This window comes from Monomorium pharaonis, chromosome 6 (genome assembly GCF_013373865.1).
Source record: "Monomorium pharaonis isolate MP-MQ-018 chromosome 6, ASM1337386v2, whole genome shotgun sequence".
In the NCBI taxonomy this organism is placed as follows: domain Eukaryota; kingdom Metazoa; phylum Arthropoda; class Insecta; order Hymenoptera; family Formicidae; genus Monomorium; species Monomorium pharaonis.
Window position 1 is genome coordinate 16,716,815 of NC_050472.1, and position 15,441 is coordinate 16,732,255.

The 15,441-nt window shown below is 30.8% G+C and overlaps 2 protein-coding genes across 9 annotated transcripts in view; both read left to right on the plus strand.

Moving 5' to 3' along the window:
• Positions 1–45: 45 nt before the first annotated feature.
• On the plus strand, positions 46–1,042 carry LOC118646311. Its single transcript, XM_036288905.1, has 3 exons — positions 46–203; positions 483–558; positions 646–1,042. The coding sequence occupies exons 2-3, from the start codon at positions 513–515 to the stop codon at positions 939–941; spliced, it is 342 nt and encodes a 113-aa protein (XP_036144798.1). The 5' UTR covers positions 46–203; positions 483–512; the 3' UTR covers positions 942–1,042.
• A 4,296-nt stretch (positions 1,043–5,338) lies between these two features.
• Positions 5,339–15,441, plus strand: part of LOC105839170 (probable ATP-dependent RNA helicase DDX56) — an 82,712-nt gene continuing 72,609 nt past the window's right edge. For 2 of the 8 annotated variants that reach the window (XR_004963867.1, XM_036288892.1), the window contains exons 1-2: positions 7,125–7,568; positions 7,643–7,813. Coding sequence is in view for 6 of the 8 variants with exons in the window: in XM_036288892.1 (XP_036144785.1) it covers positions 7,482–7,568; positions 7,643–7,813 (258 nt within the window). In the remaining 2 variants the exon portion in view is untranslated. The other 6 variants (XM_036288894.1, XM_036288895.1, XM_036288898.1 and 3 more) reach the window with 6 other exon arrangements.

The following is a 15,441-nucleotide window of genomic DNA, read 5'->3' on the forward strand; positions in this document are numbered from 1 at the left end:
AGGCCGCGTTAGTTCATTCTGGTATATTCGGCCAGGTGGCGCTTATATCACTTTAACGGTCAGAACTTAGATTTGTGATCAGAACGTGATATATATTACGGATATCTCTTGTGAAGATTTTTAATTTACAATAGAAAAAAAGAAATTGGTATAAAGTGCGTGTGGAACGTGTATAAAGAATATCAACAATATTGTCTGATAAGGTAAGTTGCATATGAAATATAAAAATAAAAATATCACAGATAATAGAGGTAATCAATAATAGAGGTTATGTTAGTTTTAGTAGTATAGTTTTATATTTTACATATCAATTTTATATTATAATAAAATGTTTTGCATATATTTTTGTAAACAGAATTTGTGCTAATTTTATAAGTACAATTTTTTGCAATGTCTGTCAGATTATAAAAACACAATAATTATTTGTGCACGTGTGCCTAAAGATAATAAAGACATAATTTTTAAGATTCTTTTATTTTTAGTTTGCAGTTTTCAATTTTAATCATAGTTGAATGGATTTGTATTGTACAACAGCAAAATACAACAGCAAAATTAAAGGTAATTGAATAAGTGATAATTATTACTTTTGTTAATTTATTATTGAATTGCATAATATATTAATATGTACTTTATTTATCTTTGCAGGAGGATTTATCGACTCACAAATTGGTCCGCTACAAATACCAAACAAAGCAGGATATGATACAGCAATAGTTTTAGATTTTTTTAACGAAGTTTTTGATTCCATTAACGCACACACTTTGCGTCCAGAAACTCCTTTACGTGTTGCAGTAACTGAAAATAGCAAACATCATGATTTTTGGCCATATGCTATTAAATTATTATCCAACATGCGGTATGTAACAAATATGATATTGACACAAGCAATTGAACTTTATAAAAAGAAGCAAAGTCGATATAAAAAAATATTAAAAATATAAATATTATATTTTATAGCTTTAATAGCACGTTATTTGTTCTTAAGTTCTGTCAATACATGTTTCTAAGCATGTTTTTAAAAATAAAAATATTATATAGAATAGTTTTGTCTTTTTATTTGTATTATTCCTTAGTATTTAATATAAGTATAAATTTAATACTCGAAGTATTTATTTTGTTAGTAATTAATTATTTATTTGTAATGTTTTAATACACCAAAATTAAAATATTCCAAATAAATATTACTAACTAAATAAAAACTACGGTATTAAATTTATCTAAGGCCGGTATTCATAGTCGGATCTTATATTTAAGATCATCTTAAGTACTGTCTTAAGATGCCATCAACCAATCACAGAGCCGTATTAGCATCTTAAGACATTGCTTGAGACGATCTTGAAATAAGATTTGACTATGAATACCGGCCTAAGAAATATTAATAAATATATATATATACTATATTAGAGGTCGGCCATATTGAATATTAGTTCGTCTATGTATATTCGCCCAGGTGGCGTTCGAAACACTGTTCCAGATCAAACTATGGGAGTTGATTATCTATTTACTTTATAATCTGTGAATTACACTTTGCTCAATTTTTATACACTAGGCAACAATAATACTTTTTCAGTTTCAAACTTTTAAGTTGTATATATTTAAATTCTCGTGTATCAAACAATTTAAGTAAAGGTTATTTGATATTTTAACATTTAAATAATGAATAAAAAATTGAATGCAAAGTTTAGATATCAATAATAGCGCATGTAATAAGTATAATAATTAATAAAATTGATATTTTTACATTGCATAAAATAAAAAAAGGGTACAGCTGAAATTTTAATGCAGTTTAGTAGAAATCTCACCCTTATTTTACTCTTACTCAGCATGAACGAGTGGAATACATAAATAACTATTATCGAGAGGAATAAGAATGCATTTCTGGAGAACTTGATTAAGAGACCAAACTCCTTCGGCTTGTTCAAGTTGCGATACTTTACAAATGCCCAAGTCTGTAGAATTAATAGGAAATGTAAAGAAATCACGAATATTCCTAAATTTATGTCCGTGTAAGGAAATTTGTGTGCTTCGAATGAGACAAGTAATTTTTGAGAGAATGACAATTTCACCATTTTTTGACTGAAAGCAATAATCAGCTTCTGATGTAGAAAGTATCATTCCATGCATGGTCAATTTGGAATAAACTTCTATTTCATCGTCCTTCTCATATTTTCCACTTAATTCTATGTGCTCTTCGTTAATCGTGTTTTTCTGCATCAGTCGACCTCCTCTTTCAAAGTCTCTATTGTAAAGTTGCTGAAAAGGCATGTGTGTTGATCGTAAACAACGTTTGATGATACCCAAATAATTTTCATACTTAAATGCACTGAAATTACTAAGAGCCTTATGGGTGCGACATTCCCCAGCTAAATGGCAGAGTACATGAATATAATAAGTAACAAATTCTTTTCCAAAAATGTCTGTAGCATGAGAAATAAATGAACGAAGAAGGACATCTGCTAATTGAATCATATCGTCCTTTTGAACTAAAAGTGAACTTGAAAGAATATACAGGGTGTCCCAAATCTGGTGTGCAATATTTCATAGAAAGATAGACGGGATCGAGATGAACATAAAAATCCAATATAGTCTTGGTTAGGTCTATCAATAATCAAGATATAAATTTTTTAATTTATGCGAATGAGAACGCGCCTTGCGCGCCGAAGGAAGGGCTCGAGCCGCTCGAGCCATAGCACGGCCTACTGTCTCAAGCATTGGCTGCCGGCAGCGGCGGGGGGAAGAAGGAGAAGCGTGGTGTCGTCGCCGTTCCCACGTCTCGCCGCACCGCGCCTAAGCTCGCGTCGATGGCTGCTACGCATACTCGCGATTACATGACAAGATTATAAATTATTAATAAAAATATGACAAATTTAAATCGTAATAAACTTCTGTAAATAAGAAAGTCAAAAGAGAGAAAGCGATGGAAACGTATGAATCCTGCAAATAATATAATATTTGCCGCATCAAATTCTCTTATCGTTTTTTATGGAATATTCAATTAACGAAGATTTATCACGATTGATTCTTTACACATTCTCCTTTCGTAACCATCTTATTAGAAAATTACAAAATGCACGAAATATTATCCCTAATATACACTCTTTGTAAAATAACACGATAGAAAAATATTCACGTTTGATCTAAGGACTTCAGGATAAATTATTCGATGCGACTTCTACGGTAATTATAGGTAATCAGAGATCAATGTTATGTCAAGTATCGTTAGTATGGTTAACTACAAAGGATTTTCTCTTGTATATGATAGAGAACTTCGAGTTTCTTCTATCGTTAATACATTCTAAGTCACTGAAAATCTGTCGTAATTAATAATGCAATTAAAGGTAGAAGAAACTGTAAGTTTTCTATGGTTATAAAAAAAAATCCTTCGTTGTATTAACAATACATGATATTAAACATTAATTTTTAAGCATAATTATCGTAGCATCGCGCCTAAGCTATCGTGAAATCGTTACATCAAGAGGGAATATTTTTCAGTGTTATTACAAAGAGTGTAACATACTATTGATAAGTATTTCGCGCATTTTAGTATGACACCTCTCTCTCTCTCTCTCTCTCTCTCTCTCTCTCTCTCTCTCTCTCTCTCTCTCTCTCTCTCTCTCTCTCTCTTTCTCCCTCTTTCTCCCTCTTTCTTCCTCTTTCCCTCTCAAGCACTACGTAGTACACAAATACAATAAATATTACCACGTTTAACAACATTAGTTTGTACTATTCTACTTTCATTATGTGTAATTAAATAAAGCAGAACGTTGCTACAATTTTTATATTAAAAAGACAAAGATAAAAATATGTATTTCGCGAAGTTAGCAGAATATCTTTCCCTCTAAAATATTTACAGAAACACGATAAATGTCATTTTCAACAACAGTTCCAATCAATATTATTAGAGTTTCATTAAATGTCATATAAAATTTTTTTAACAAGATTACTATTTTATAACATTTTTAACATTAAACACGATACGACACTCAGAAAGAAAGTATCGTGCTGATTATTTATCGCAGTTTTAGTGATAATTTTTGATAATTTTTTTTTCAATCGTGTGTAATACTAAAAATATAAAGAAATGATAATTGTTAAAATTTTATTCAATTTACACACATAATGAAAGTAGAATAGTACAAACTAATGTGTTAAACGTGGTAATATTTATTGTATTTGTGTACTACGTAGTGCTTGAGAGGGAAAGAGGAAGAAAGAGGGAGAAAGAGAGAGAGAGAGAGAGAGAGAGAGAGAGAGAGAGAGGGAGAGAGAGAAAGGTGTCATACTAAAATGCGCGAAATACTTATCCATAGTATGTTACACTCTTTGTAATAACACTGAAAAATATTCCCTCTTGATGTAACGATTTCACGATAGCTTAGGCGCGATGCTACGATAATTATGCTTAAAAATTAATGTTTAATATCATGTATTGTTAATACAACGAAGGATTTTCTTTTATAACCATAGAAAACTTACAGTTTCTTCTACCTTTAATTGCATTATTAATTACGACAGATTTTCAGTGACTTAGAATGTATTAACGATAGAAGAAACTCGAAGTTCTCTATCATATACAAGAGAAAATCCTTTGTAGTTAACCATACTAACGATACTTGACATAACATTGATCTCTGATTACCTATAATTACCGTAGAAGTCGCATCGAATAATTTATCCTGAAGTCCTTAGATCAAACGTGAATATTTTTCTATCGTGTTATTTTACAAAGAGTGTATATTAGGGATAGTATTTCGTGCATTTTGTAATTTTCTAATAAGATGGTTACGAAAGGAGAATGTATAAAGAATCAATCGTGATAAATCTTCGTTAATTGAATATTTTCCATAAAAAACGATAAGAGAATTTGATGCGGCAAATATTATATTATTTGCAGGATTCATACGTTTCCATCGCTTTCTCTCTTTTGACTTTCTTATTTACAGAAGTTTATTACGATTTAAATTTGTCATATTTTTATTAATAATTTATAATCTTGTCATGTAATCGCGAGTATGCGTAGCAGCCATCGACGCGAGCTTAGGCGCGATGCGGCGAGACGTGGGAACGGCGACGACGCCACGCTTCTCCTTCTTCCCCCCGCCGCTGCCGGCAGCCAATGCTTGAGACAGTAGGCCGTGCTATGGCTCGAGCGGCTCGAGCCCTTCCTTCGGCGCGCAAGGCGCGCTCTCATTCGCATAAATTAAAAAATTTATATCTTGATTATTGATAGACCTAACCAAGACTATATTGGATTTTTATGTTCATCTCGATCCCGTCTATCTTTCCATGAAATATTGCACACCAGATTTGGGACACCCTGTATATATATATAAACATTTTAAAAATGTCAACAAATTACTTGTAGCAACTATATGTGACATTTATTGGCATATATATATATGTACATAAACATTCCACTTGACGAACAATGTACATACATAGCAAATGACACATTCCGATCGGTTATTCAGTCATGTACAACATGTATGTACATTATATACTGGTACGCCTAGGGAATCAAGGTTAGCAGTCTAGTATATTATAGAAGTCTGTGATTTTGGCTTCTTACCTTTAAAAACTATTATACTAGTAAATCTAGTAACAATTTTAGTATTATCGGATTAAAAAAACTATTGTTATAAAAATAAATCGAATTTGTAAACATCGGAAAAATTATCGATGTTGTAATAAAAAAAGAATCGAACATCGATTAATCGATAGTACATCGCCCATCCCTAGTTACACGTGCCGACGTGCCGTATATCTGCAGAAGATCTGGCACATTAAGCTCTCAAAAAAAAAAAACAAGTCATAAAGTTTGATTTAAATATCAACGTTTACCAATAAGATGGCATTGATTGAAGAAATTGAGTCAAAATCGAAATATTTTCAAGAATTAGAATTGGACGACAGGATTCTAAAGGTAAAACTGAATTTAGGTTTGAATAAAGGTTATGTTTGTTTAGATCGGACATTTCGACCTAATTGCACTAAAGTTATTTTGACTTTAATGAGATTTAAATAAATTGTTGTCTTTATTAAAAAAGAAAGATAAGCATATATATGTTTAAGTCTTGCTTAAAATCAAAACAATGTTGACCGGGTCTTTAGTGTATATTTTATTCTATCAAAAGGAAAGGTTAATGTAAAAGTATAATATGACGCTTTTCTCTGATTTTTTCAAATTTTCAGAATTTGTATATTTTTATGTGTGGAATTTTTTCGAGAAGGAAATCGTTGCTTGTGTTTCGTTTTCTTTTTTTATATTAAAGTTTTATAATAAGTCAATAAATAATATTCTTAACCTATAACTGTATAATTCGATTTATTATCTACACATGTTCAATATTGTTTGTTAATTTAAATGAAATGTTTATGTTGTAATTTTATTTAAGAATGAATCATTCTTTTGTATAATTAAATAAAAATGAATACAAAAAAGACGAATGAGAGAAAAATAAATATTAAATAATATAAAATTATTAATTTCCTACTTATCAACATAAAACATACTGCATATTTATATTGATAAGCAATAAATTTTAATGTTTGGTTTTCTTTTATGATGAAATGTGTCAAACGCATACAATGTTAATATTCCATTTACCTTTTATTATAATCTTTAATATGTATTTGACGTACAAAACATTGTTTGAGCTTTGGTTTTGCGAATATGAACCCATGTAATAAATGTTTTGAGAATTTTATGTATCTATACATGGTAATCTTTTATTTGAAAACGACCTAAAGCATGGATTGAAATGTTGTTATAGCTATTAAAGTTTCTAATAAAATTGCGTTGAAACGACATTTAAAACTTTTTATTATTTTTGGTAAGCAAAAAATTTTTTTACGAATAGTTTGGGAACTTTTTGATATTCGAGCACTTATGGCAAGAGTAAATAACGTACAGTCAATGCAACTCATGTTGCTTAACTTTGACTGCTTTTCATTCACAGAACATAGTTGACATTTTTGATACAAGTTGACACTTGTTTTTAATTTAGAATTTGATGCAAACTTAATTGATACACTTCGATTCTGCTTGAGAGAAGAGTCAAAGTGTGTTTTTGATCAAAGGACATATCCAGTTCCAGTATTGCGATAGAATTTTTGGAGTATGTATTTATATATAGTCAAATTTTTTAATTGTATAATAGAAAGTTACAATATTAAGCATTATGTATTCTATAATCATAAATAACAATTTATATTTCATATTAAGATTGACAAATTTTATTGAAATGTTTACAAAATTTAAAAACATTGTTTAATCTTGTAAAATAAGGTATTATAACACATATTACATAGAATTCTGACTATATAATACCTTGTAAAATAAGGTATTATAACACATATCACGTAGAATAAGGTATTATAACACATATCATGTAGAGTAGAAGAATTTATCACATAGTCTATATTTTCTCTATAATAAAAGTTCATTGATTAACATCAAAAGTTCAAAATAATACAAAATAATGCTACAGAGATTATACCGACTTACAAATTGCAACAGAATTCTTCAAAGAGCTGTTCTACGTAAAAAAATTTACTCAACATGTAAGGTACTTGATGATTAAGATATAGTGGCAATAATGGTATTAATTAAATATTAATAAATTTAAATACTTTTTTTCAGAGTGAAAGTAATATACAAATTGCCAGAAGGGTAACAATAATGTCGCCATTTACTATAATGGGAATATGGGGAATTGTAGAAAACAAAAATCAAAATGAAGATAAAACCCAAATTGCAATGAAGGAACTTCTTGCTAAAGCAGATAGGTGTTATAACACCTTATTTTACAACGTATGACTTCTACTCTCAACAAGTAATTCTTCATACAGAATTACTTGTTTTATCAATAATGTACATTCATAGAATAGATTTCTAATATTGTTACTCTTTGATCTATCATAAAATTGAATTGATATTTATTATTATATTATCAAAGAAGAAATATTGCATTCTTAAATGAAAAGTTCTTTAATCTAGAATAAAACGATTTTTGATGCTATTTTATTTCTTAGAATAATTTAGTAAATTTGTGATAATATTATATTTTAGATTTAAGAATAATAGATTGATCTGAAGATCTTAATCTGAAAATCTGAAAATCTGAAATTAATATTTTTGGAAGGGTTAGATTCATTACATTAATACTGGAACTAACACATTAACATATAATTCTTTTTATTTTTCTTAATTCCTTTTACAGACTGATATATTTCAGTTCTTTATGTTGATGGCAAAATCTTACTTCTTTCTGCGCTCTTGACAAGCCCCTTTTATTTATAAAACTGCATTTTGTTCATAAGAAAACTCCAAAACGCCAAAAAAAAACGCCACATAGTGGTGGGTAGTGAAAATTACAATAAACTTTTAAGGAATATTTCAAGGTGAACAAATTGTGGTTAATTCCTCAAAAATTTTTTATGTATTTATGTTTCTACTTCTGCAAGTATTCCTTAAAATGATTTTTCTATATATAATGCTAAAGAAAAGTTGTGATATTTGAATATTTTACATTTTTTTGGGTCAATAATAAAGTTAGAATTAAAAATTTTCAAAATTTGACGTTACCGTTGTATTCATACAATGCATTTTTAGCAAAAATGTGGTCATTCAAGCTTGAAAACCTTTATATAAGTCTAATTTGCAAAATTAAAAATTAAATTTTTCTTTGCCACATAGTGGGCTGGAAAGTCGATATATTGGTTCAATCCATGATTGGAATTTTGTATATAATAAACCCATGATGTAAGACATAAGTTTGGGTTATTTTCAAAGAAAGTTCTAAGATCTCAAATTCTAGCCCTCTAAAGGTTAACTGTAGTAAACTGTGCTCGAATGTGTTAATCTGTGTTGATTTATCTTCTAAAAGAAAAGCATCTTTATTGACTTATCATAATAGATTGATATATTATTTTTTGTTTTTATAATACTGTTTTTTAATACTTTTATTTTTTATTAATTTCTTTTTTTCTTTCAACAGTTATCTTTGTGTAGAAAACTGTGTGCAATGGAGCTTATATTGAGATTTAATGGTAGTATTTAGCAGAAAAAGATTTATATGATTTATACATTTAGATTCAACAGGAATTAAGGGCAAAAGCCAATCATATTGAAGAATTTTAACAGTTGTAAAGTTGTTTTTTCCATTGAATTCAGCCAATGTTTGTTTGTCAAAAGAGTGGAATGGAGAGTAACATTACATTTATTTACTATATCTTAACAAATGGTAAATGAAATATAATCTGAACAAAAAATTTACAAATTAATATTAATAATTTCATTATAAACTTCGTATCTATTATTACATTAATGTATATTGTATTATAGTTTGTATTAAATTATGCAATATCGTATTACTTAAGAATTTATAATATTACATACATGCATCTGATGTAAAAAATGCAATGCATTTTAGCAAAAATGTAGTATTCAAACAGAAAAGATAATATTGGTTTGGTTATTTTATATTATCATATATTGTACATGTTCTCAAAATATCGTGCATGATAAAATATAAATAAATAAAACAATAAACACAGGCAATTGAGAGTAACAGTTGTGGTTAATGAAGCGCAAATTTATATAATCGACAGTAATGCTAGATTACTTTCATTACAATAAGTATAATTTTAATAAGTTACAATCTTGTACATTTTGACTTTGAGTCATCTTTAACGTATGCATTTCTTACATAAAAAAACTTCCATGGTCTCTTCTGATTAAGTCATTATTGGTTGTCAATTCTAAAGCAAACATCTAGAAAATTTCTCTGCTATTTATACAGGGTTAGGAAGTTATTTTGTAAAAATAACTGTACTTGATTCAGCGAGAGATGCTTGGAGTAAATGAGTTTTTATCTGATTCGTGCAGGACCAATCCCCACTACACCATCTTACTGCTCGTGCTGATTGCCAATGTTAGCAACAAATAACATAGGGTTACCAGAATATTTGGCATATCTAAATACTGTCGAACGGCTCAGTTTCTTATCACAAGTACATTTTTATTTTAATATTTAAATTTATGATGGCAGAAGCTTGGAATATTAATCATATAATATTAATGAATATTATGTGAATGAAATAATATTAATAAATTGACAGTGCTACAGTGAGATAATAGCCATGGGCTCGAGTGCGCCATATATACGGTATCAAGTAAGACAGTATGCCTTGCTCTGATCTTGTTATCCGCCATTATGCATACTCCGAGAGGCGTCTCTTGCTAAACCAAGTATAGTTTCAGTTTTTTAATTGAAAAAGTAACTAGTTACAAGTTACCGATTTTGAAAAATAACTTGTTGCAGTTATAGTTACTAAAAGAATAACGAGTCGTTATTTTTCAGTTACTTTTTTTAAAAATAATTTTACATTATTTTAAATATAAGAAATAAGAATCTTACATTTTATGCTTTACTAACTGTTGTATTTTATATGCTTAATTATATGTTTTATTATTTTATGGTATACTAAATGAAAACTTTATAAAGGTAAAAGACTAAATCATATGTTACTGTTATCAGAATTTAATAAAATATAACGTTACATCGGCTGTCATACATTTATTCATATATTCTCTTTGTCATAAAATTTTAATAAAAATTCCCATTAATTTTTAATAGAATTTTACATTTAAATATATTATTAAGATAACTTTTTTATGGCTTTATTGTAGAGCTATTGATGCTAAACATATGTTCCACAGATGCAGAACTCGGAATATCTGTTATATTTAATAAAAAGTTTCTTAATTGTTGTGTAATGTAAAGTAACTATCAAAACAGTTATTAGTTACAAAAAACGTTTTGTTTTTAATTTTTAGAAAAGAATGAACGTCGAAAATAATTTCTTGTATTAGTCATATTTAATTTCTTGAGAGTTGTATATGAAAACTAACTTTAGAAATTGAAAAAGTACTAAAAATATTTTCTAAAATGGTATTTTTAGAGCGAACTATTTATAGGCGATTTTTGGCGATCGTTTGGTACATGTACCAAAATGTACCAATATGTACCAGAGCGTTTTCGCGTGTTTGGTACTTTTTGATTAAGGCGTGGCTAACCATTTTGGTACATTTCTGGTTGATACCAGCTATACCTTGCAACGAAGTAGGGTAGTTTTTTCCAAATCTGCGGTATGAGAAAAGAGAAAAGAACCAGTTCGTTTTAGCGTTCATAATGGTACATGGTAGTGGTACATCGTACCAGGATAAGCTCCACCCCTACCAATATCAACCTTGGTACATGTACCAAACGATCGCCAAAAATCGCCTTATATAGACAGGAATCGGTGTCCACGAACAAATTAGGCGGTAATGAGTTAATTTGAATTATGTATTATATTAGGCAATACTATAGCGCAGACTCCCAATTATTTATGTCTTAAAATTTTTGGTATCCTAGATTATTATTTGTCTTAGGTCATTGGAAAATATTATTAAAAAAAAAAAACATTTAAAGTTTTGTAAAAACAGTTTATACATTGATAAAAACTTTTGCAAGTTTTTAATGCTCTTTTTTTTCTTAATCTGATCACTGAAACGCTTTTGTTTTGTATCGGTTAACTAAAAAGAGAGTTATAATTGACCTTGCGCTTTAAAAGTATAATATTGTTAAAAAAATCAGCATTATGCAGAAAAAATTCATGCATTATGCTTAAATCCTTTACTTTATGATGAAATTATAAAATATGATATTTATAACATTTATAGAAACAAATTTTAACAATAAATAAACTCTTGAAAAAAATCACTTTATTTTTAAAAATTTATAACTTTGTGAAAAAACAAAATTTAATGAACTGAAGCTTAAATTAAAGCTTAAGAGTGTACTTTTTGAAAAAATAGTACAATATAATTTAACAAAACTAAAACCTTAATGTTTCAATTTAAACATATGATTTTTTTGAGGTGTCGGTATAGGCGTTTTTAGAAAATAAATATTCATATTTTTTAATTAAAAAATGTTTTAATGAAAATAACGTATTATTTACACATATTTGTATGAAAAGATACAATAAATGATTACTTATTTACACGGACTAATTGTAAGCATAGAGTGTTTTGATATTTTTCATATAATGGTAGCTGACATTTTCTACAGCAATAGACAGTTTCTCTATCTTTGTTTTTTGAACATTCGCCACATCTGTTCCTTTTTTGCATTCGATCTCTTAATGTTTAATGTTTTTTTTAATGTTTAATTTTTTGTATACACACTTATCTTTTCAACTTTTGCATACATACTGGGTGGTTACCATCCATGACAATTTTAAACAGCTGTATCTTTTAAAATATTTATGTTAAAATTCTTAAAAAATTTATGGCTTAACTTTAATGTTTATAGAAAATATTTATATACTTTTGGTATTAAAATTTAAGAAATTTTATACAAAATTGTTACAAAAAATTATATTTTGCGATTTAGAAAAAAGTGAGTTTTGCAAAAAAATGTAACTTTTGTAATTATTATTATTTTTTAGTAAAAATTCAGCATTTTATTGTTGAAATGTTTATCTTTAAGGAAAAAAATTATCTTGTATACACACACGAAGTGATGGACACCTAACATTTACTTCAAATATTTGTCAGAGGCTAACTAATGCTTATTTTGCTAGCAAAGTGGGATCAAACCATAGTTAAGACTTTAAATTACAATTTGATGGCGATACTAGTTCTATTTATCACAGTACTTAAATAGCGCTGAATTTTATTTATGGGTAGTAACCATTCAGTGTATATAGGAAGGATTAATTTGTTTTTTGCCATTTTCTGATAAAAATAATAGTAATATGAGATTATCTATGTTTCCGTGTACTACTACAATTACAAAAACATGAAAGTTATAGAACTTACCTACCTCAGCTCAAAAATTCACGCAGTGCAACCGGTAACTGAAAAAGGGGGTCAATTCGACCCAACGTCAACTTTAACTTTTCATCAAGGCGCATTGAAGTTGACTCGTAACTTTACCTAAGAACTCTACCTTACAGTACAATTTTTTAAAGAGGGAATAGGGCCTGCTTTTTTTCTTTTTTTACAAGGGGAAATGCTTTAGGCATATGGGGTAGGGGTAGGAGGGGTGATTATGTCGGACACGCACTGACTGAAGTTCCTTAGTGATCCCGCACAAACGATTATAGTTGGACAAGTCCTAGGGTCTTTGTGCAGATTTCTACCAGGACTCGTACCCATCCGAGCCCTGTATCTCTTGTGAGAAACACAGGGATTTCCTTCTTGGGAGGCCAGTTGGTCTTTCTATGGAAAGGCCTTTATTTGCGCATAGTACAATTGGACACGTTGCAATTACCCACCGTGCTACTAATGTGCAATGTTTCATGTTTAAACACGAAACATTGCACACCGTTCAATTACGCACCGTTCAATTGCGCACAGTTTGTTTGAACACAGTTCGATTGGACACTGCTCGATTGGACACCGTTTGATTGGACACCGTTCGATTGCGCACTGTTCGATTGCGCACCGTTTGATTGCACATGTTCGATTGCATGCCGTTCAATTGCACACGGTTCAATTGCACACCGTTTAATTGCACACCATTTGAGTCGCAAACCCATGTGGTGCAGAGAATGCTTTACACACGCGCGCGCGCACACACACACACACACACACACACACGCGCGCGCGCGGGGGGGGGTGCAAGGGGCGCGTTTGACCTCTCTCCCGCACCCACCCCGTCCAAGTCGCTAACCCATTGCAAACGTAGCTATAATGTATGAATATTTAATATGCGTTTGATTGAATGGTGTGCAATTGAACGGTGTGTAATCGAACGTGTGCAATCGAATGGTGCGCAATCGAACGGTGCGCAATTGAACGGTGTCTAATCGAACTGTGCGCAATTGAACGGTGCGCAATGTTTTGTATCTAATAGCACGGTGGGCCATTGCAACGTGTCCAATTGTGCTGTGCGCCACTGAACCTTTCCCTCCCTATGACAGCAGTGCGGGACTACTACACACCGCTGTCTTTACACCGGGCCATTAATAAGAGAGAGACGGTGTCATCTTTGTCGTTCCCCTCGTGGCCCGATACGAGGAGCGAGAGGAAGGGGAACTATGGAATTCGCCGATTATACCCTCCGATTCCGCTCCCTCTTCTTCTTTTCGCCGGAGGAGCATCCTCGGCCCTTCTTCTCGCTCCCTTTCTATCGCCTTCTTTTGCGTCATAACTTCCTCGCAGAAAGAGACGGCCGCACTCCATTCTTTATCTCCCTTGATCATCGCTCTTACAAGCGATGCAGGGAGACGTTCCTTCCTATTACACTGTCCAGCGTGGGCAGACAACCGCCGTGCCTTCTGAGTTATTACAATAGTGGCATTCTTTGAGCTCTATTAAGCTAGCAGGACCAAATTAGCAAAATCAAATCTGATCTATTGGATTATTTAGCACTTATTTTGCACCACTAATAAAAATTTTGTACTCCGTGCCGTATTAAAATAAGTTGTGGTGCTGCTAGCTTAATATTCAACTAGCAAGACCATAAGAAAAAAAAAGAAAGAGAAAAACGAATACAGAAACTTAAAGAGTTAAATTTGCACTAATTTGCACCATCCAAAAAAACAATATATTAATCTATTTTGAGCTGAACAACCAAAAAATGAATTCAATCATTTAAACACAAGAATGAAGTACCTTTTTCCATGAGGCGAATCAGTCGCTACTTGTACACATAACTTGGCATAATTTGCACCGCGAAAATATCAAGTTTCAGATTTTGTACCCCCGCCGTTCGTTCGGAACTATCCCCGACCCCTGTACGTCTCAAGAGTAAAGTACCCTTCGCCATCAGCCGAATCAGTCGCTACTTATACACATAAGTTGGCATAATTTGCACCGCGAAAATATCAAGTTTCCGATTTTGTACCCCCGACTGATTCGGCTGATGACGAAGGGTACTTTACTTTTGCGACGTACAAGGGTCGGGTGTAGTTTCCGAACGAATGGCGGTGGTATAAAATCTGAAACTTGATATTTTTGCGGTGCAAATTATGTTAAGTTATGTGTACAAGTAGCGACTGATTCGGCTCATGGGAAAGGGTTTCTTTATTCTTGTGCAAAATGACTGAATTTATTTTGTGATTGTTTATCTCAGACTAGATATATTTAGTTTTTTTGTATGGTACAAATTAGTGCAAATTCAGCTCTTTAAGTTTCTTTATTCGTTTTTCTCTTTTTCTTTTTTTTCTTATGGTCCTGCTAGTTAAATATTAAGCTAGCAGCACCACGACTTATTTCAATACGTCACGGAGTACCAAATTTTTATTAGTGGTGCAAATAAGTGCTAAATAAGTGCTAAATAATCCAATAAATCAGATTTGATTTTGCTGATTTGGTCCTGCTAGCTTAATAGAGCTCACTCTTTGGTAAGTTTACGCCTGCCTGCTCCCTGCCTTTTAAAACAG

What these genes read in the sequence shown, in the direction of transcription:
- LOC118646311 (XM_036288905.1), top strand. Translation starts at nt 513, where the DNA reads ATGGATTTGTATTGTACAACAGCAAAATACAACAGCAAAATTAAAG. An exon ending in ATACAACAGCAAAATTAAAG is followed by an intron (nt 559 to 645) that starts GTAATTGAATAA and finishes TTATCTTTGCAG; the next exon opens with GAGGATTTATCGACTCACAA.